General features: G+C 34.6%; 1 protein-coding gene across 3 annotated transcripts; it reads left to right on the top strand.

The window, feature by feature from the left end:
- Positions 1 to 4,339: 4,339 nt before the first annotated feature.
- On the top strand, positions 4,340 to 22,901 carry LOC125873144 (myosin-11-like). 3 transcript variants are annotated; one of them, XM_049554024.1, is made up of 39 exons: positions 4,340 to 4,598; positions 4,716 to 4,844; positions 7,343 to 7,486; positions 7,581 to 7,726; positions 7,808 to 7,964; positions 8,822 to 8,880; positions 8,982 to 9,141; positions 9,247 to 9,396; positions 9,477 to 9,613; positions 9,701 to 9,847; positions 9,937 to 10,038; positions 10,124 to 10,181; positions 10,262 to 10,363; positions 11,238 to 11,275; positions 11,427 to 11,553; positions 11,668 to 11,847; positions 11,984 to 12,115; positions 12,196 to 12,305; positions 12,434 to 12,494; positions 13,108 to 13,285; positions 14,966 to 15,171; positions 15,253 to 15,372; positions 15,979 to 16,077; positions 16,275 to 16,496; positions 16,654 to 16,793; positions 17,838 to 17,952; positions 18,028 to 18,057; positions 18,144 to 18,395; positions 18,495 to 18,650; positions 18,728 to 18,934; positions 19,043 to 19,189; positions 20,804 to 20,874; positions 20,970 to 21,069; positions 21,147 to 21,203; positions 21,551 to 21,607; positions 21,694 to 21,774; positions 22,086 to 22,168; positions 22,281 to 22,470; positions 22,715 to 22,901. In XM_049554024.1, the coding sequence occupies exons 1-38, from the start codon at positions 4,596 to 4,598 to the stop codon at positions 22,402 to 22,404; spliced, it is 4,587 nt and encodes a 1,528-aa protein (XP_049409981.1). In that variant the 5' UTR covers positions 4,340 to 4,595; the 3' UTR covers positions 22,405 to 22,470; positions 22,715 to 22,901. The 3 variants fall into 3 exon arrangements, with proteins under 3 accessions (XP_049409981.1, XP_049409980.1, XP_049409982.1); XM_049554023.1 differs by lacking the exons at positions 4,340 to 4,598; positions 22,715 to 22,901 and having other exon boundaries at positions 4,710 to 4,844; positions 22,281 to 22,569; XM_049554025.1 differs by lacking the exons at positions 4,340 to 4,598; positions 22,086 to 22,168; positions 22,281 to 22,470; positions 22,715 to 22,901 and having other exon boundaries at positions 4,710 to 4,844; positions 21,154 to 21,203.
- Positions 22,902 to 23,170: the final 269 nt, after the last annotated feature.

Below are 23,170 nucleotides of genomic sequence, written 5' to 3'. Positions count from 1 at the left end.
TCCACCACCGATGAGGGAGAAATGCCTTTTTACTAAAGCATAAGAGGACTTTTCAAGTTCCCAACTTTTCAAGTTCCTCTCTTTTCATCTTCCCTCCATTTCCCATTAACTCTTGCTATATACCCAACACTATAACATATATTTTCTGAATTGGTAATCACGTGCTACGCACGTGTTAAAAAAAAAAGTATAAAAAAGCAGCAAAATTGTAAAAGCAATATTTAAAAAATTGTTACTTTGTGTACTAATTAATTGCCATATGGATTTAATTTGTTGGAAATTTTTTAAGTTGGAAATATATATAATTAATGCAAGATCAATATAAATTTTTGGTGAAGTAATTTTGTGATCAATATAATTTTTTGGTGCAGTATAATTAATATACTGAAGTTATTTATTTTGGTGTTTTACAACTTTCATAACGTGTTGTTAATTTCAATTTCAATTTTTTTGACTGTTGACTACTTAATTGACGTAAAATTTATAGAAAATGAATTGAAATAGTCAAGCTGTGATTTTTTATTTGAAAGAGTCATATAAAGACCCAAAAATTGACTTTCATAATAATGAAGAAAATAAAACAATGCTTTCTGCCCATTTATTTTGTTTAGCCATTTGATTTTTGAAATCTGCATCGGATAGGACTCATATTATCGAGAGAATTTTCCATTTTCTATAATCAAATTCGAAAGATCTCTAATTAAAAATAAATATAAAAGAATCTCATCCATTAATACTATGAGGATAATATATAGCCGCCCTTTTATGTTGATTAAAATATATTTCTCTCTTTTACACTCACTGTCTTGCAAATATAATTATTTTTCTGTTCAGAACGGAAACACTAATATATATATATATATATTTCTTTACATCTTATGTGTGTAAATAGAACCATATTGTAAGCTATAATTAATGGAAAAAATAAACTAACTAGTACTGTCTGTCCCTATTCCCTCATGTGGTAATTTTTTTTATTTTTGGTAGAAAAGTAACCTTATTTTAGGATTAATTATATATTCTTGATCCAGGTATACGAAAATAAATTTGCTACTTAAAGCTAAGTATAATCTTATTATTACGTACATGTAAACGGAAAGTATTCTTTCATTCAGATTTTAGTCTTCCTGAATATTGAATAGATAGTCACCTTTATTATGGAACATTTTATCCCTCAATACGAAACTTCCCTCACGTAAATTCATATTTAATTAGGCTTCAATACGGACACTTGACAATTGACACTGGGCAAAAACAAATATTTTTTTTATAATATTTGAAAATTATAAGAAAATATTTGTTCCGAACTAAAGTCATGGATAACTTGATGGGAAATTGGACTTCATAATCCATTACAAATGTTATTTTCGTTATATATGACTCTTTTTTCACAGGAAATCAGTAAAAAATAAAAATAACATAGGAGATCTGTAAATATAACACAATATGATCAGATTTTTATACAATCATCCCCTACTATTTTATTTATTATATTTATAAGTTGGCATAAGAGTACTATAAATGTAACTTTTCTATAATAAACGGGAATTTGTAACATAGCAGTAAGATATAATACATAAAGCTAATTAATTACTATATAACAAGTGTAAAAAATACACACATATTATATACCATCATAATATATAAAAAATGTCACACCTCAGTTATAATGTATTATATAATTGTCAAACTCCAAACTCATGTTTTAATCTCGTACCCAATTTACTAGGGCTTTTACTAGTGACCGGATTGGGTGATGGTGGTGAGATTTGACGCCATTGGAGAGATGGTAACAATAACAACATATTTACATTTCTTGTCCAAACTACCCCTCTTCCTCTTTCTTCTTGATGATGATCAAGAAAAATTCTAGTTGCTTCATATTGTGTGATGGTTGAAACAATATTAACCACAAATATTGCTAAAACAATTGAGCTTCTTTGAATTTTCATATTCATTTTGCAACAAACAATATAAACAACAAAATCAGTTACTAATTCTATTTAACAACAGATTATATATTGCCGATGAAGTTCCTAGCTAATTTTGTATTTTTTGAGTATGATGAGAAAATGATATATAGTGTATTTATAATGATTTGATAGGTCTAAAAATAGGATGATTTATTGGACATGTTTCATTCTTTAAATTCTTTTGAAGGACTTTGACTTTTGACCAAAAAGTCTGAAAGGGAACTTTATTATTAAAGAGATATACTATACAAGAGAAGCCGAAAGTATAATCGTGGAAGTTATTAAAACTTAAATTACATGCAACACGCCATGCACATGCTATACGTACATATATTTTAGCGTTGGTCGGAGATTCTCGATTCAAGTAAAATTTATTGATAGAGAAAACACATCTTATAGAATACAAATTAAAATTAGCAGGAAATTTAAATCGGATCTTGTATAGGGTCGAGCTGTGAATAAGTGAGATTCATTTGTATAATATTTTTAATTAGTCTCTATTGCGACATTATTTATATCCTTTAAGAATTTAAGTTATATATTTAATATTTACCAATGATATAAATAATTTATGTTTACTAACTCAGTATATATATTTTGACCTTTTATAGAAGCTAACTTTTTTTAATGATTATCAATCAATTAACTAGTTTGATAGAAAATCACGTGTAATTATCCTGAATTTTATATATACTCACATTATTTCCTTTAGGACTTAAGTTATATGCATTGATGCTATAATGATCTTTTAGACTATCAATATATTTTAATTTTTTTTAGAATGTAGCATTTTTTTAATGGTTATCATGAATTAATATTTTGATAGAAAATTTTGTATAATTTTTTGAAGTTTATACTAACATTATTTCTTTTAAAGATTCAAGTTATATGCATATTGATGATATAAATAATCTTTACACTTTCAATATATTTTTAACCTTCTCTAGAACATATATTTTCTTATTTTATGATTATCAGTTACAATATTTTGATAGAAAATTACTTGTAATTATATCCTAAAGTTTATACCAACATATTATGTCCTTTTAGTTTTAAGTTATGCAATAACAGTTTATAAATATTTTTTCGTAGTATTCTTTTATAAATGATAGCTTATTCCTTTTTTTTTTTTTATAATTATTAAATAATATTTTGATTAAAAAAAATATAATTATCTTTTAAATGATCTGAATCGCCGCCTAACTTTGGCGGGTTCAGACAGGTGATGGTCGGTTCATTTGAATAAATTACATGGTATTTAATTTGTAACCGTCCAAGTGAATAAAGTAGGGAGTAATAAATATTATTATTGCAACTTATCAAATTATTAATTTTTCACTCTAAAGTGGAATAATACGTACCGTCCATAATCTTTAGTAAGGATTTGACTTTACTATAAATAAAAAAATAAAAAAATATAAATATAATATGTGTCTTAATATTGACTTCTCCAATATTTTTGGAGGTCAAAGACACAACCCTTTACACGTTTTTTTGGATTGGATTTTTTTTTTGGTACAACTAACTTTAGGAAATGTATTGTATTAACACTAATCAATTATTCAAATTCTAATTAATTTATTATATATGTTAATGTCAAACAGGTTGTTTATATTCACTTTCTTTAGTTTTACCTATACTTATTACTTTTAATATATAAAGAGAAAAAATAAGTTATCATATGCTAAAAATCTGTTTCTCATCACTTCGTAAAGGTGTATTAATACCAATTTAAATAAGAATACTGAACACTAGGTTATCCATAAAATTAAAATGTGTAATTGATTTATTTTTTTTGAATAGGCTTAGGAGACAATTTATGTATTTCCTTTTTTCTTTTTCCAGAAAATATATTTGTATTTAATTGCCTATCTGGTCACTTTTACTTGATTATATAAAAAGATTATAATTTTTCACTTTTATTTATCCATTTTAGCATATCAATATTATTTTTTAAATTTTTTTATGCTTTACATTAAATTTTTTGGTTTCTTCAAGTACATTAACAATACTTTGTTTATTATTTCATAAAAAAATAGTTCTTTTATCGTACTACATTATTATTTTAATAAGTACAATATTTAATTGTATTGTATTATTTTCCGTCCTTATATAATGTCATATATTAATAATTTGAATAATAAATTTATAGAAAAGTAAGATACAAGATAAAACTACTCTATAATGGTACGATAATAACGATACAAATCATACCAAATCCATTGTGAGTCCAATAAAAGGTGCTAAGAAACACGTAAAAGTAAGAGTAGACAAATAATACGAGACTGGGAGATGTAAATGGAATAGTGTGTGAGGGACAGTTAATTTGAGGTCCGGTGCTCCCGCCAACAATGGACACATACACAAACAGAAAAAAGACTCACTCATAGAAAGATTCAACAATTCCTATTCCGCAGCCTTCGCTTCTCTTCTCTTCTCCAACAATGTCACATCCATCAATCACTCATTCACACATCTGTTTCACTCAAGCAATTCATCGAACACTTGATCCGCGCAATTTGTTGTTGTTGGAGATCCTCTGTTTTCTATCCAATTTCTGGAATTGGGTTTTGTTACTGTGTCATGTATGTATAGATGAAGAACTGATTTCAAATACTAAAGATGGTATGTTGTTAATCTCCTTAAACAGAGAGAACTGCATTGCTCTTCTTTTTGGTATATTGTTTTTAAACAGTCAACAGTGAACTTTTCTGATCTGATGGAAAGGTAAACTGTATGCAGGGCACTCCAGTAAATATCATTGTGGGATCTCATGTGTGGGTTGAGAATCAATCCGTTGCTTGGATTGATGGACAAGTATCACAGATTAATGAAAAGGATGTTCAGGTCCAGACATCTGATGGGAAGACGGTATGTTAGCTCTTTTACATGGAACATTATTTTATTCTTGCAGTTTCAGTTTGCTTGTTTGTTAATTTCAGTGTGTATTATGGTATCCAATAGGATGAGATACTTAACTGGCAAACTTATTTTCTATATGCTAACTGATTTATCTATCTACAACAACCATAACATACTTAGTGTAGTCCAACAAGTGGGCTATGGAGAGGGTAGGATGTTTCTCATAGACCCTTGGCTCAAAATAAATGCAATCAAAGTAGGATTGAAAGGAAAATAATGATAGCAACATAGAGAAATAAAAAGAAAGCAAGTGAAGTGATGTAGTAGTAAAAAGTGAAGAATAATACTAAATAGTATACTAAAGAAGGAGATGATGAGAAGAGGAGTTTAGCCCCGTACCTCTCCCACATAAAAGTACGACAACACTCGGCTACCTACTACCCTTCTAACCTAATCCTCGACCTCCACACCTTCATATCTAGAGTCATATCCTTAGTAATCTGGAAACGTGTCATAACCTAGCTAATTACCTCCCTAAGTTTTTCTTTGGCCCACATCTACCTCTCCTGAAATGCACTACAGCCAGCCTCTCGCCCCTCCTTACTGGTGCATTCGCGTGCCTCCTCTTCACATGCCCGAACCATCTTAGATTCGCTTCTCTCATCTTGTTTGCCACAGAGGCCACTCTCACCTTGTCCTGTATAACCACGTTCCTAATCCTATCTTCCTAGTGTGCTCATACATCCATTTGAGCATCCTCATCTCCGTTATCTTCATCTTCTGAACGTGTGCGTTGTGTGCGTTCTTGACCGACTAGTGACTAGCACTCTGTCTCATTCAACAGTGATTTTTCTACCTAAATTGGCTTAAAATGAATTTCGAGTGACAAAGCCATCATCAAAACTGCAAATGAATGTATTCTTGGTGATGAAGTGTGTTGCATATTCTGTGAGCAGAGGCATATCAAGGATTTGGACATTGTGGGTTCAAGTTCGGAATTCTACAACAACCCATTCGATTTGCCGGTTTCAAAATATATTAAATTTTTACTTGTTTAGTGAATTTTTCAATACATATCGAGAGTCAAATACAAAGTTACTGGGTTCGTACAAGCTCTCATCTATAGCCTATACCCGCCTCTGTAAGGTTAAGGTGTATATCACTTCCATATTAGTTTAGAATTTTTATTATATAGTAAGTAAAGTACCTTGCACCTATGAATGTCTACACTAGCATAGCTTCCATCACAAGAGGAGTGTGAGGATTATTTGACCTATAATTGAATTGTCTTTCCAACCCGTATCTAATTCACTATATCCTCCTCTGTTTGTAAGGTTAGGATATATGTCACTTCCAAATTAGTTTAGAAAAATTATATTATATTTCCATCACAAGAGGAGTGCGAGAAGTATTGACTTATATCTGAACTGTCTTTCCACTATATCCTTTCTTTCCTCTTATATTGGGACTATTTGCTCTGTTTCTTCCCTTTTGTTTTCTACTGGGGTGTTTTGTGATAAAGGATGCCTACCAAAGTGAAAGTTAAGTTTTGTAGAATAACTATAAGACCGACAATGCGGGATGGTAGTGAATGTGGGGCTTTTTAAGTCCGACATCTCCACAAGATGAGTGTTGCAAAGATGCAAATGCTAAGATGAATGTGCGTTTATACAAGATTAAAAATGACCAAATTCACCAGAAGGTGCAAGTAGCATGCGACCATGTGTTGAGGATAAAGTGTGAGAAGGTCATTCAAGATGGTTTGGACATGTCTTGTATCGACCTACAACACCAGTCTATAAGTGTGAAACTATGGTAAGTAAAGGTGTAAAAGGGACGGTATACCTAAAATCATATAGAAGAAGTTGTCTCAAAAGACCTACAAATCTTTGGTATCAATGAAACTTTGCTAAAGATAGGGCACAATGGAAGAAGCCCCCAAGGCCTAGCTCAAGTGGCAAAAGGTGGAGGATTTGTGGCTTAGGTCGCAGGTTCAAGCCCCACACCATGCGAAGCCTGGTATTTAAGTGGAGAAGGGTAGAGGGCGGGCCCATTATCCACCGAATTTAGAAGGCTGTGATTGGTCCAAAGGGCGGGTCACAGACGGATTTCTCGGTTATCAAAAAAAAAAAAAAATGAATGGAAGAAAAAGATCCCAGATGATATCTACTAGTTGAAAATAGGTTTTAGTCTTGTTAGTAAACTTCTAATATTATTATTATTGTTGTTATTTGTAAATTTAACTTATCATCACTTCATTTTACTTAGTATGAAGATGATAATGTGAATTGAGCCTAAATGAAGAAGTGGGGGTTCATATAGTCGACCCTCACCTGTTTAGCGTAGTAGTTGCTGTTGTTTTTTTGTTTAAGAATGCATTAGTAAGCTCTGTCTCGTTCCCTCTTATGTTGCACTGTCACAAAATTTTAATGCAGCAGACACAACTCTAATTGGCAATGTCTTCACTCGTAACTGCTTACCTATCTTTCACTTTTCAATTCATCTAGGTTACAGTAAATTTATCAAACATATATCCCAAAGATGAAGATGCTCCTGCTGGTGGAGTTGATGACATGACCAAGTTATCATATTTGCATGAGCCTGGCGTCTTGCAGAATTTGGCTTCAAGATATCAACTCAACGAAATCTATGTAAGTTTATGGTCCAATTTCTGTAGATTGGTGAGAGGAAGAAATGAATTGTTGTATCTATGGGTGGTTCTATCATAATGTGACATTATGACAGACTTATACTGGAAGTATTCTCATTGCCATCAATCCATTCCAAAAGTTGCCTCATCTATATGATCGTCATATGATGGAACAATACAAGGGAGCACCGCTTGGCGAATTAAGTCCTCATGTCTTTGCTATTGCTGATGCTGCTTACAGGTACTCCTGTTTCAACTTCCACTCCCCATGATTTACCCCCAAACACTATACAATTGTTACTAAGATTATAAAATGAATCAGGCAGATGATAAATGAAGGTAAAAGCAATTCAATATTGGTCAGCGGTGAAAGTGGGGCTGGTAAAACTGAAACTACTAAAATGCTTATGCAATACCTTGCTTATTTGGGCGGCCGTAGAAGCACTGAAGGTCGAACTGTTGAGCAGCAAGTTCTAGAGGTAACCTGTATGATCTTGATGAGTCGAGCTTGTTTAAACTCGTTTCCCCCTTTAACTTACAAGGGTAGGTAATCCATCGGCAAATTTTTCTTTTGAGGCTTTAGTTCTGCATAACTTACGTTATTTTTACATACTGAAGCTTTGTGGCACAAATGCTGCATTTGCTAAGGTACTTTCTACATGCTGAACATCTGAAGTACATGACATTTGACCATTATTTGATAAAATATATGAAGTAAATATGGTAGTGCAACTTTATTAGCTCTACAAATGGAGAAATAAATATGGTAATTTCGTGGAACATCTCTGATTTGAATGTGTGGATATGAATGAAACATAAGATACATTACAGGACAAAGTTTAAGACAGAATGAAAGAAATGAAACTAATTGAAGTGAGAATCTTTACTGTAATGTGCGAAATTTTTGAGAAAGGTAACTTATTACTGTTATTATGTTACATACAATGATTTTTATTACTTTTATAGATAACTATTACGAAATTATGCTATAGACTAGATGTCTGTGAAAGTTCTGAACAAAATGACCTAGTAAGATCAACAAAAATTTTCTGAAGGGCATTCAAAAGAGATCATTCTTGGTTCTGATGAATTCATTAGCATTTTGCTTTGTTATAGACTTATAAAAAGCTTGTGAAGGGGTCACTATGCTCTATGTTAATATATCATTGTACTCTCTTCTTATTTATTTGAATGTAATAATCTTGAAATAACCTGTTTCATGTCTAAAAAGTAAAAATCATTAGGGAGGAGAGAGCTTCAAGCTTAAGGGTCGTCAGTCATTTTCTTCTGCCTTCTTACTGGTTTTGTTATTCTTTTAACTCTGTTTTATCTCCAGTCAAATCCAGTACTTGAAGCATTTGGCAATGCCAAAACAGTTAGAAATAACAATTCAAGGTGAGATACTGTTCCACTCATGCATCCAATTAAGAAGTGACTCATTTAGTTGTTTTGGCATACGTTTTTTCTTCTGAATGCTTATACTTATGTTGTTACAGTCGTTTTGGTAAATTTGTGGAGATTCAGTTTGACAAAAATGGAAGAATATCTGGTGCAGCTATTAGAACTTACCTCCTTGAAAGGTCTCGTGTTTGCCAAGTTTCAGATCCTGAACGCAACTATCATTGTTTCTACCTTCTATGTGCAGCACCCCAGGAGGTAATTGGATTTCAAAGCTTCTCTCCTTTTTTATATTTTTCAGCTCTTGGTGTAAACTTATTTGATAGTCTTGATGTCCTTCTGACAGTTTTTTAATCTTAACAGGAGGTTGAAAAGTATAAGTTGGGGGATCCTAAAACATTTCACTATCTTAATCAATCGAGTTGCTTTGAACTAGTAGGTGTAAGTGATGCTCAAGATTATCTGGCAACAAGGAGGGCCATGGATGTTGTTGGCATTAGTGAGAAAGAGCAGGTAATGCCCTGGTTCCTTTAGTTTGTGCTGCAGTTTTTATTTTGATTCAGAGTCTAAGAAGTCACTCGTTTCTTTTTCAGGAAGCAATTTTTAGAGTAGTGGCTTCCGTTCTTCATCTTGGTAATCTTCAGTTTGCAAAGGGCAAAGAAACTGATTCATCAGTGTTAAAAGATGACAAGTCTAAGTTCCATCTTCAGACTGTTGCAGAGCTTTTGATGTATGTTCTTGGCTTTCAAATTTTACTTCTCTCTCTTAATTTGTTCTTTGTTGATGGGAGTTTGATGTGATTCAATTCTTATATCAGGTGTGATCTTAAGGATTTGGAAGATGCACTATTAAAACGTGTAATGGTCACACCTGAAGAAGTAATAAAGAGAAGTCTTGATCCTGATGCTGCAACAGTTAGTAGAGATGGGCTTGCTAAAACATTATATTCTCGCTTGTTTGACTGGTATGATTCTATTGTCTCAACCAGATTGTTTGATGTGGTTTGTTACTGATTATTTGACACTAAGATGCACAGTTTTCAATTGTTTACAGGTTGGTGGACAAAATAAATAACTCAATTGGTCAAGATCCGAGCTCAAAATCTCTAATTGGTGTTCTTGACATTTATGGTTTTGAAAGTTTTAAAACTAATAGGTAGGAGTCAAATCATTGGAGGACACACACGATATTGTTGAATGTGGTGTTTCGACATTTGACTCTTTTGACTTTTGTGTACCAGTTTTGAACAATTCTGCATTAATTTCACAAATGAGAAGCTGCAGCAACACTTTAACCAGGTATTTGTAGTTGAAATTTTAGAAATTTTCTGTCCATATCTTCTAAGCCAAAACTGAACTAGGGTATATTTGTTTTCCAGCACGTGTTCAAGATGGAGCAGGAGGAATACACTAGAGAAGAGATCGATTGGAGCTACATAGAATTTGTGGATAATAAGGATGTTCTGGATCTTATTGAAAAGGTTTCCTCATTTAGTTTAGCAGAGAAGTGCTCCTCAATATGTACATCCATTTCTGTTTCTCTGCATTCTACTTGTCATGTGTCTACTACACAAGTAACCAGACAAGGAGACTTGTTTAGTGAGTGTTGAGCAGAATTTTCTTGGATTCTGACTTTCTAATAATAATTTGCATGCATGTGTCGTGCACATAACTGTCAATGATCAAAATTGATGTTTTCTCTATCTAAAACCCAAATAAGATTGCTTTAACTAGAAAGAATTCTGTTGAAGACATTGAGATAGAATTTTCTTCTTCAAATCAAGTTTTTGTTTTCTTTGATTTTTTAAAAATGTATGATGCTAAAATATATTCTTGTCAAATTGTTGGAAGATCAAATTGGTCTTAGTTTGACAGTTATAGACACAGGTAGCTTCCAAATAAATTTGTTCGTATAATATAAAATCACTAAAAATTATTCAATTGATGCAACTCGAATTTTTGAAAGAAAAATTCATTTCATCTCATTTTATTTTAATTTTACTTATTGATTTTGTCAGATCTTTTAGTCCTTTTATCATGGTATTCTCTTTCAATTTAATAAGTTTTTATTTTTCTTTCTTGTATTACTCCATTATCTTTGGTTTGCCAGTGGACTTTTTTATTTGGTTTGTGTAATAAAACCTGTTTTTCTATTTAGGAAAACAGCACTGTTAGGTCCAAAAAATTCAAGTATTGAATTAGAAGTTACTAAAAGTTATCGGTGCAATAGATTTCTGCAAAGACACTGTTTCTCAGCATTTACTGATTCCCTTGTTCATCACTTTCCACTTAAAAGAGCCTACCAATTTTGTTGTACTGCACCATTTTGTAAGTTGATTTGTATTGCTTTTGCAGAAACCTGGAGGTATCATTGCTCTTCTTGATGAAGCCTGGTAAGATGTATAGCACTTCATCTGTATGTATGAATGTTATACTGCTATGTGCATTGATTCCCTGCATTTAATGTCTCTGTGTTGTATATGCTTCTGTCTTGGCAAGGAAGAATAATTTAATTGACATTCTCTTTGAAATGGACTCTTCCAGTATGTTCCCCAAGTCAACTCATGAAACATTCTCTCAGAAGCTTTATCAGACATTCAAGGTCCACAAACGATTTATCAAACCAAAACTGTCTCGCACTGATTTTACCATTGCTCATTATGCTGGAGAGGTAAAAAGTTTCATCTGAGTTAGCTGTTCAGTCAAATGTTCTTGTGTTGGATACAGGCATTACTAACAGTAAAGGTCATTTTTTTGGTGTCTTAAACCCTTACTTTCTGTTCAGGTTCTATACCAGTCTGATCTGTTTTTGGATAAGAACAAAGACTATGTTGTTCCCGAGCATCAAGATTTGTTAAGTGCTTCCAAATGCTCATTTGTAGCTGGCCTCTTCCCTCCTGTTGCTGAGGAGACAACCAAATCAGCCAAATCGTCAAAGTTCTCATCCATCGGTTCTCGTTTTAAGGTAGTTACTGACTTATATACTTTTGACAGATTTTGGTGAACTGAGAATATTTTTCATCATAGCACTAACAGGATTGCCAAATCCTTACTGCTTTAAAAGTATGTGAAAGTCTGATGTTCTGATTAAACTGGTGCAGTTACAACTTACATCATTGATGGAAACTCTGAATTCTACGGAACCTCATTATATCAGATGTGTGAAGCCTAACAATCAATTAAAACCTGCAATTTTTGAGAATGTTAATATATTGCAGCAACTGCGTTGTGGTGTGAGTAAAATTTGACATTTTCAGATGAAGAATTTCGTTTTGTACTCTTGAACCATATGCTTAGATTTTGTTGTTCTCAGGGTGTTCTAGAAGCAATTAGAATTAGCTGTGCTGGCTACCCTACCCGTAAGACATTCTTTGAGTTTCTTAACCGATTTGGGCTTCTTGCTCCAGAGGTATTGGAAGGGAAGTAAGTACTGGTTTTGTGTTCCTAATCCAAAAACAACTTTATGTTTTCAAAAGCACTTTAATTCATGGAGGCTTGACTTCTTGATGACGAACTGACATGCTATCTTGATTTGACCTGCTTGTGGACAGTGCCGATGAAAAAGTTGCGTGCAAAAAGATTCTGGAAAATATGGGGCTTGCTGGGGCTCAGGTTATTTGACGTTTTGTTTTGCTTATCCACAAAGCTGATTTTTTACTTATTTGACATCACAATCTATAGTTCTACATTTTTCAATTTTGATGTATCTCTTTCTCGTCTAACACTTCCCCATAACTTTAGTAGAAAATCAATGTACTAGAACCTTTTTCAACTTGTTGATATGGCTCATCTCTTAAAACATCTCTGTTACACCTAATTTGCAAGGTGTGATCTCAGGAACTAGGTTTTCCGTTGCTGTCTTTCTTCACCTAAAGGATAGAAAATCATATTCTTATTTTTGAGAAGTTGTGCATATCAGGCATAATTCTAAACCATGGTTAATTTGTCTGTTGTCTTCAACAGTTTTACATCCACTTTTTTATGGATTGCTGGCATATAGGCGGGCATTGCTTACTATAGTTTTCTATATATGCTGAGGGCTAGGATATTAATATCCACTGTTCACGTGGTTAAAATTGGTTCATTTGCTTGGAATAGTTCTCCACAACATTGTCATATACATTTTACATGCAGCATTCTTAAGGTTGATGCACTCTTTAATTCAGCGTAACATGAGTTCCCAAATTTATGAATCAATGATTTTGTCGGACAAATGGTTTTGCAGATTGGGAAAACGAAAGTTTTTCTCAGAGCTGGCCAGATGGCTGAGCTGGATGCACGCAGAGCACAGAAGCTTGCCACAGCAGCTAAGACAATCCAAAGGAAAGTTAGAACTCATATCACTAGGAAATACTTTCTTGCATTGCAGAAGGCTGCAATTTGCTTACAATCCTCATGTCGAGGTTTGTCTATTTATATATTTTTTTATCGATCAACTCTTCAACTTGGGGACTTTGTTTTGTATGTTCTAGATGTTTTACGCAATGAGCTAGGATTATTGCAACTTACTGGGGCATTGGAAAGCTTCATTCATGTAATCTGTGTAATATATGTTGGGTGAAACCTTCTATTGGAGCACAGAGGGAGTGTAATTTGTTTCCGCTGTTGTGGATCAAGGATTCTTGAGCAAGGGTTCTGCCTGAAAGTAGTTATCCTCTTTTCCACCTTCAAATCAATTATAGTGATGTCATCAATATTTCAGTCTGAGCTATTTTTTTCTTTCTTCACCAAGTATGTAAGATACATGTTTATGGATTGGGTTCAGTCAGCGACATAGTATAACCAGAGTGAGGCTTGATTGCCTATAAGTGCTTCTCCAAAGGTGACCCTTGAGTTTTTGCTTTTCTCCTAGATTGAAACAGCATCTAGTAGCCTTTAGCCCTAGCAAACAAAAGAAGTTTGTTTTATGTCCTAAGAATAATTGGGCCATAGGTAGTGCAAAGTGGGAATACAGTTATTGGAGATGTGGATCTTCGTGGTCATGAAGTTTGACACACAGGTCATACCTAAGAGAAGAAGTTTCAAGTACCTGGGATAGTGATCCAAGGTAATGGGGAGATGGAAGAGTTTGCCACACATCGAATTGGGGCGGGGTGGAATGTAATGGAGGCTAGCATTCAGTGTTTTGTGTGATAAGAATGTGCCACCAAGACTTAAAGGTAAGTACTATAGAGAGGCGGGGCAGAGTAGCAGACATAAGGATGCTGAGATGGATGTGTGGGCATACCAAGAGAGATAAAATTAGGAATGAAACTATTTGGGACAAGGTGGGATGCGGGAGTGACCCCTGTGTAGAAAAAGATGCAGGAAGTGAGGCTGAGATGGCTCGGGCATGTGAAGAGGAGATGTGCAGATGTCCTGGTAAGAGGTGTGAGAGGTTGGCCGTAGATGGCTTGAGGAGGGGTGGAGGTAGGCGGAAAGCATTGGGGTGAGGTGATTAGGCAGGGCATGGCATAATTTTAGCTCACCGAGGACACGACCTTGATAGGAGGGTGTGGAGTCGAGAATTAGGGGTAGAAGGTTAGTAGGTAGTCATGCGTATTTCTTTTCTGTTCCCATGGTATTAGTTATTCTTGTATAATCTTATTCTTAGATTTCTATTACTACATGTATTTTTACCCTCGGTTATCCTATTATCTTGTTGTTATTTCTGCTTGTTGCTACTGCCTCTTTTTCATCCTTCTTTGAGTTGAGGGTCTATAGGAACCTCTCTATCTTCATAAGGTAGGGTAAGGTCTGTGTACACACTACCCTCCCCAAACCCGCACTTGTTAAATTACGCTGGGTTTGTTGTTGTTTTTTATGGAAGATGTGAACCTTCTTTTCTGTATCAATACCTTTTCTCCGGACATCTGTTGTTTTTCACCCTTCAGAGAGTTCATACAACCATAAATTATGGCACATGGTTTACTTTCGTACTCCTTGTTGAAGGGCTCTTATAGTTTGACTTACAAGTTTCTGTGTTCCATAATAAGGAAACAATATTGACCAGATGTATTTGGCAGCTTTCAATATTAAAACAATTACTACTATTTTGATAATATTTACCAAATTCTGTGTTCTCGCTTTGTATTGGTCAACAGGAAGACTTGCTTGCAAAGTGTTCGACAATATGAAAAAAGAAGCGGCTTCTATCAAAATCCAGACAAAATTGCGTGGACACTTGGCCCGAAAGTCCTACACAGGACTCAAAATCAATGTCATTGCTCTTCAGACAGGAATTCGAGCGACAGCTGCACGAAAGGAATTCAGATATAAAAGACAAACCAAAGCAGCAATTAATATACAAGTTTGTTTACTTGTTTTCTATTGATTCAGAGGGTTGACCAAGTTTTTTGTTCTCGCTATTAACTAGAAAAGTTACTTGCAGGCACATTGGCATGGTCACAGAGCCTTTTCGTACTACAAGAAACTCATAATTGCATCAATTGTAACACAATGCAGATGGAGGGGAAGGGTTGCAAAGAAAGAGCTTCGGAAACTAAAGATGGTAGTTTTTGGACCTTTATCCCATCTATCCTGTATCACATTTTCAATTTCCTTTGATTTTAACTGAGATGATGCTCTGTGACCTAAGTACATAATCTGCTAGCTAAGTCCTTTACTTACATGGTGCATAATTCACCTTGTTTGCTGTTATTTGCATAACGAAAGGCTAAAGTTCTTCCGCAGCATGATGGATCACTTAATTGCTCCTCTGAACCTTTATTGGAAAGAGATGAGCATTATGAAGCTTCCTGTTGGTAAAACTCATACATGGATGAAATTCTCGAGCAAAGCAATAAAAACAGGATCAGCAATTTAATCTTCTGAACATTCAAAGTCGAATCAAAAGCATGCAATCTACATGTAACTAACAATGAATATATACATGCCACTGAGTGATGAACTCTGAAGTCCTTTGTCTAATTACAGATTTAAACCTTCTTGTTTCACATATTGTGGTTATCCATATAGTATCCCTTGTATTTGTATCAGATTTGTTGTTTGCTATTGATAGAGTAAAATCTTATTTTTGGTCTATCCGTATCTAATAGTCTATTGCTAATATTCTCATTGCTTGTGGATCTCTAACACACATTTCCAATATCTTCAGGCTTCAAGAGAAACAGGTGCACTAAAAGAAGCAAAGGATAAGCTTGAAAAACAGGTTGAAGAACTTACCTGGCGTCTGCAGTTGGAGAAACGTCTAAGGGTAATACACTTGAATTAAGCAAATCATGCATTTCCTTTTCCTACATGATATGTAAATCAAGGAGAGAATTAACCTGAAAATCAGTGGGGAACAAGATACTACTTGAAAGCTAACTATTATTGCCACTTTTGACCTTGTGGATTATGATAAGTTGTCCATTTTGAGAAAGGGACACTGTTTGATGCATTATTTCACAGACGGACTTGGAAGAGGCAAAAAGCCAGGAAATAGCAAAGCTGAAGAATACCTTGGAAGATGCGCATAGCAAAGTGGATCAAACGAATGCACTGCTCATCAAGGAACGTGAGACTGCTCAGAAAGCAATTGAAGAAGCAACCTCTATCGTGGAAGAGAAGCCGGTTCTTGTTGAGGATACAGAAAAGATTGATGCTTTAAATGCAGAAGTGGAAAATTTAAAGGTACCGACACTGAACTCATAAAGTTAACTCCAAGTGCTCTCAACCTGATGTTTCCCCACCAAAGAACAAAGGAGAGCAGAGTACAGACTTTGTGTGGAAGTTCATTTTTTTTCAACTAACATATGGTTGATGTTTTCATGCTGATACCTTTATATAGGTGTTATTGCAATCTGAAAAGCAACGTGCTGATGATTCTGAAAGGAAACGTGCTGAATCTCAAGAATCAAGTGAAGAAAAGCACAAGAAGTTGGAAGAAACTGAAAGAAAAGTTCAACAATTTCAGGAATCAATGAGCAGGTAGCTACTGGAATAAATTAATACTTGTTTTATTCCTTATCTATTGTAAGAATAGAGATTACCAACCTTTTGAGTCAATAAAATTACAAAAAGTTTGTACAAGAATCCAAAAGAAATAACTAAAATATAGAAACGTCACAACCCAGCAAACGGGCCATGACCGGCACTAACAAATGCTGGGTCATTCATGACAAGTAACAGATTTCATTTTTCAAAATCTACTTGTGAAGGGGGGATATCCTTCTGTTTATTCTTCTAATTGATCTAAAGCTAAGATTCAAACTCGAGAGTAGTGTCCTGAATTAAATACCAAGTTTTTTTTCTACCTCTTTCATGATAGGGACGGTATGGTCTCAATCAAATTAGCTGCTGAAATTATTCAGGATGAGAGACAGTCATAGAGGCTTCACCAAGAAGTTTGACATCCTATAATAGCTAACAATGCCTCTTTATGAGTTACAAATAAGTAAAAGTATCCCCTCTCAAATAGCTTAAGCTGTTAGAGCAGTCAGTTCATCCAATATCACACGGTATCAATGCAGGCAGAGGACGTGGGTTCAAGCTCCACCACCATCCATCAACAAAATATTTCTACTTTCTTGAGAGCCCAAAAAAAGGGGGCTCAGATGTGGGGGAGTGCTTCAAATGATATAAATAAATAAATGTGTATCCTCTCTCAGTTCAAGCCTTTAGATGAGATGCTCATACAATGGGTTTATATTTTTATAGATGTCCATACACCATTTTAATTTGTCCTGTGACTTGAAGGTAATTGCTGAAGCTGTGCTCAGGAGGATCCATAAGTTAATGGTCCTCTTTTAGTGACTAAAGCTTGTCATAGTCACCTCTAACTAATGTAGAGGAAAAGATAGCTCTGGATCTATACCTGGTTTGAATACTTGTTTGGAATATTGCAATTAAAATTAAAGAATAGACCAATTCTTGTCTGTCAGTTATACCCTTGTATATAAAATGGATATCTAGGAGTATCTTGGATATTTTCAGGATTTAGTTGATGAAAATATTTGTCCTTCTTACCAATAGGCTCGAAGAAAAGCTCACCAACATAGAGTCAGAAAATAAAGTACTTCGCCAGCAGGCTCTGACAATGGCACAGAACAATAAATTGCTGTCGGGACGGTCAAGATCAAGTATTCAGGTAATCCTGAAAACCTTCACTCATATTGAATGTTTAATCTATAACTAATTTTTCCCTGTTCTATGATTTTGGCAGAGGACTGAGAGCAGCACAAGGAATAGCGTAGTAAGTCAAAGGCTTGCATATTAGTTGTCTTTTTAGTATATTTCTGACCTCTTTTGTTAGTTGACTAACAATTGCTTTTTAAAAAGGATCTGCATAGCACTTCATTTTCAAGGGAGAGTGCTGAGGTGGAGGGAAGACCACAGAAATCACTTAATGATAAACAACAGGAGTATCAGGACTTGATCATCCGGTGTATTGCACAGCACCTTGGCTTCTCTAAAGGCAGACCTGTTGCTGCCTGCATTATCTACAAGTGCCTTAGGCAGTGGCGATCATTTGAAGTAGAGAGGACCAGTATCTTTGATAGGGTAATACAAACCATTGGCCAAGCTATTGAGGTCAGTATTAATATAGTTATACAATTTCACTGCGAAAGATGCAGATCAATAAAATAAATGTCTCTTTTTCACTTAAAAACTAGTTTTTTAACATTGTAGACTCAGGACAACAATGATATGCTGGCCTATTGGCTGTCCAATGCATCCACTCTATTGCTGCTGCTGCAACGTACATTAAAAGCTGGTGGTGCTGCTGGGATGACCCCACAGCACAGGCGATCATCATCAGCCTCTCTATTTGGGAGAATGACACAGGTGAAAAAAGTTCCATCTTAATATTGATATTTATTTATCATTTGTGTAACACTTCATGCTGATTAAACAATTTATAGAGCTTTCGTGGAACCCCTCAAGGTGTCAATATTTCTCTCATTGATGGTGATTCGGCCGGTGGAGTGGATACCTTACGCCAAGTAGAGGCCAAATATCCTGCTCTGTTGTTTAAACAGCAGCTAACAGCATATGTAGAAAAGATTTACGGAATGATCCGTGATAATCTTAAGAAAGAGATTTCTCCTCTGCTGGGGTTGTGCATTCAGGTTCAAGATATTGTCATAGATCTATCTAAATATTTGTTTTGAAATAGTAGATATTATTAGATTCTATGTGTACCAAAGCCTTTTTACATGTTGCAATCTATGGTTTAGGCACCAAGAATATCCAGAGCAAGTTTACTTAAAGGGACAACAGCACGTACACTTGCAAATGCTGCTGCTCAGGAAATTTTGATCGCTCACTGGCAAGGAATTGTCAAGAGCCTTGCTAACTTTTTGAACTTATTGAAAGCCAATCATGTAAGAGTCACAGAAACATATTGCTTTTTTTTTTTTCATGCTTTCCTCCCATTCACTTGCTTTGAACTTGGAAGGTGAATTAACAGTCTTCTGCATGATATGAAGATAACTTGCTGTTGAACCTATTTATAAATAAAATGTGTTGATATCATCAACCCATGGAATGCTCTTTATGATTATATATCATCTTTTTCCAATAACTCTTCTGCTCTAGTTTAGCAAAATAAATGTAACTTTCTTCTCTCATGGATACACATCTTCACATAGTCCTTTCTGGAGCATGTTTTGTCTTTTGATGAATTTTTCTTTTTCCCTACCCTTCTTTTCACCAACAAGCAGAGCATCCCTCATATAGGTGGAAGGAATAACTCACACGGTAGTGAGAGATTTACACAACTTTTGTAGGAACTGTCCACAATATCTTGCTAATACCTGAACTATAACATATATCACCTTTTGCTCGCAAATCCAATGAAAAAGCTAGTTTCCAGTACTGTGGAAGTTGTTATTGTTCTTGAGCTCCAGTATCCACCTATATCTTTGGTACTCCCTCCATCCATGTTTACTTGTTCATGTTTGACTTGGCACACCCTTAAGAAGCAATAAAGAAAAGGGTAATTTTAATATATCACCCCTAATTATTTTAAGTTGGAAGATGAATAGTACTTGATAAGAAGGGTAAAATAGGTATAAAATGGTAAATTATCTCTTGGTTTTCCAAACTGAACAAGTAAAAGTGGACGAGGGGGTATTTGAGACATTTTGACACTAGCTAGAGATGAGGCTCCTACTAGCAAAAAAGTTTAGGAAAACTATCATGGTGGAGTTCTTAGGTGCATGTGGTTTTACTTTAAGAAGTTTATAAAAGTGATATGAATGGTATCTGATCTTTTCACATCTGAATATTGGACTTGAGTGAACAGGACAAAGAAGAGAAAGAGATCAGAACCAAAAGTAGCTATAACAATAGGACTGAAGTGGTTTTGCAGACAATTTTTGGAATTTATGATTCTTACTTTGATATAAGGATGAATACCTGATCTGCTCTGATCTTACTCAGATTACTAGTATAAATAGTGAAAATGCTCGAGCTTCTTGCTCTCCTAGTTCTTGTCGGTTGAACTGAAACTACACAAATCCTGAGCTCCACTATCCTCTACAGTCCAACTTAAGAGAGTTCGCGAAGCAATGGTGTTGGGTAGCTCTCATCATTTTCTTATCAAAAGGGCTAATATGATATAGGATATGAGATGCAATTTATAACTTGATTCAACTCACCTGTGGTTACTAGTTCTCTTTTGAAAATATAGCTAATTTGACAGATTACTGCTTTGCTCTAGAGTGAAAGATCTTATGGAGCTCTAATCACATTGACAGGCTGTCAGTACAATGTTTAGCGTAGTAGTTAATAAAAAGCTACTTTCGTGTAATATAAGTAATATATTCTAGCTGAAGGAAGAATGGCCCAACTTTTCTAAAGATTGTGATCTTCTGTTAAGTAATTGATGCATTGAGGCAGGACAGTCTCAAGATAATTAAGTCATAAATTTATGAAAAGAAGTGTATATTGGTTACCTCATGATAGTAGGGTTATTTTCTCTCTTTTTTTTTCAGGTGCCTCCATTTCTTGTGCGCAAAGTATTTACACAAGTCTTTTCTTTCATCAATGTCCAATTATTTAACAGGTCTGTTGTCAAGGGAATCTCATATTATTCTTATAGCTTCAAGATTCAACTATAAAATAAACCCTATTTTCTTTATTTGTGCCTCCGTGCTGTAGCCTTTTGCTGAGAAGAGAATGCTGTTCATTTAGCAACGGTGAATATGTCAAAACTGGCTTGGCGGAACTGGAGCACTGGTGCTACAAAGCAACTGATGAGGTACCTTGGTCTCCTGCCACTTGTTAAACGCTATTCACCGTGTCTTTTGTTTTCACTGATGAAGGGAGCTTGTTCAGTATACAGGATTAGCTTGGGAGGAGCTCAAGCATATAAGACAGGCAATTGGATTCTTGGTAATGCATCTTCTAATTTGGATTAAACATACAACTGCATATGTAAACTGAAAGGCAAAGGCAAAGGACACATCCTCTGGTGCATATTTTTCAGGAAAAGAAACGACAGCAATATTTTTCCTAGTAATATAAAATAGAAGGAAATTAGAATAGCAATTTTCTGTCCTTGCAGTGTTAAACGAAATCTCTTTACATACTTATTATTCCTTTGCAATATAATCATGATTGTGTGTCACGGAATTTAAGTGCACAAACCTAAATACTGTAGTTCCAAAGAATTTGGAATGGGCTTTGTCCATATTTTATCAGCAGTGATCCTTAATTGTGCTCCTTTTGGACTATACTAGGTCATACACCAGAAGCCAAAGAAGACATTGGATGAAATAAGCCATGATCTATGTCCTGTAAGTACTGGACTATTACATATTCCGAAAACTATCTCTTGGGCCCATACGTTATCATTTTCATTTAAGTTGTAAATCATGAACAGGTGCTTAGCATTCAACAACTTTACAGAATCAGCACAATGTATTGGGACGACAAATATGGCACACATAGCCTTTCATCAGATGTAAGCCATAACTTTTGTCCAGAAAAAATTGTAGATGTTATTTCGATACCAGATAATCTATAATTTTGATGTTCCTTTGCGTCATGTAGTGCATATTGATTTTATGGTCATTCTCAAGTTAGATACAACAATTTTTCAATAGCATGTCCTCAATCCCTGCTTTACTACAGCATGAATTCATTATTTCTTGCTGGGTGGCTTATACAGCTTAGAACACTGTCTCCTGCATCTTTGATCTGCCCAAAACACTCTTTACTTTTGTCCTCTGCTGGCTGGCAAGTAATGAGTAGAGTTTGTCGATTATTTGACAGGTTATAGCCAATATGCGTGTATTAATGACTGAAGACTCTAACAATGCAGTCAGCAATTCTTTTTTGCTTGATGATGATTCGAGGTTGGATATACAATTCCATTATCCTAAACTTGCCATTACCTTTTTTTGTGCACCACTTCCTTAGAATGTACTTTCACTTTATCACTGATCGCCCTTGTTGATCATGGTGCAGCATACCATTCTCAATTGATGACCTGTCAAAATCAATGGATCAGATTGATATTGCAGACATTGAACCACCCCCACTTATTCGAGAAAACTCAGGCTTTAGTTTCTTATTGCCACGTGCAGACTAATGGCCCTTAATCAGAATTCAGTCCTAGGAACTTGCAGACACATCTTTGATTTGTGTGAGCATCGAGGTGCGTATGACTGCATTGATCAAGCTCATACAATGTTCAAGCAATGTAGACTCATCTCAGCTACAAATGGAAATGTGAATGTGAATCTCAGTTTAGATTTCTAGCTTCATCGTTTGGTTTTTAACCGATTGAATTTTGTTCTACTAGTGCTTCTTCTCTCTGTAACTACATTTTTTTCAAAAAAGGAGGGGTTTCTATTTGGTCCATGACTCATCTTTGTTTGTCGACTCCAACTCTTTTCCAGGTTTTAACTGAACAGTCAGTAAACTGCACTCACAGACGAAGGAGACGGCGCCAGAAATCGCGTGCAACCATTGGGGCATACTATGATGGAGCAATGGACAGTTATACGTATAGTTGAGCAATTTTTGAAAAATATATACTTTGTCATGCTCTATAGTGGTAAGAGGAATCTAGCCATAATGCATGACCTCCTTTTGTTTGTACTGATCAACTATATCAAAACATAAAAGTGGGAAGAATTTTAGATAAAAGTTAGATTACGGTTTTATTCCTAGATTAAATATATATGTTATAAATTATTTAATAAATTAAATAGTATTAAATAGTAAATCATCATATTAGTACATGAATCAACCACCATAAAGTCTCTTGAATGTGTATTAATTTTATATTGTTGGACTAAATTCATGAATTTTTTGTTTTGTTCATCTTCCAATCTATATATACGTATATATAA

This window comes from Solanum stenotomum, chromosome 8 (genome assembly GCF_019186545.1).
Source record: "Solanum stenotomum isolate F172 chromosome 8, ASM1918654v1, whole genome shotgun sequence".
Lineage (NCBI taxonomy): Eukaryota > Viridiplantae > Streptophyta > Magnoliopsida > Solanales > Solanaceae > Solanum > Solanum stenotomum.
Note: the sequence above shows the minus strand (reverse complement) of the source record. Positions and strands in the feature narration are given on the sequence as shown.

What these genes read in the sequence shown, in the direction of transcription:
- LOC125873144 (XM_049554023.1), top strand. Translation starts at nt 4,710, where the DNA reads ATGCAGGGCACTCCAGTAAATATCATTGTGGGATCTCATGTGTGGGTT. An exon ending in ATTGCTGATGCTGCTTACAG is followed by an intron (nt 7,727 to 7,807) that starts GTACTCCTGTTT and finishes AAAATGAATCAG; the next exon opens with GCAGATGATAAATGAAGGTA. An exon ending in TTCTGGATCTTATTGAAAAG is followed by an intron (nt 10,364 to 11,237) that starts GTTTCCTCATTT and finishes TTGCTTTTGCAG; the next exon opens with AAACCTGGAGGTATCATTGC.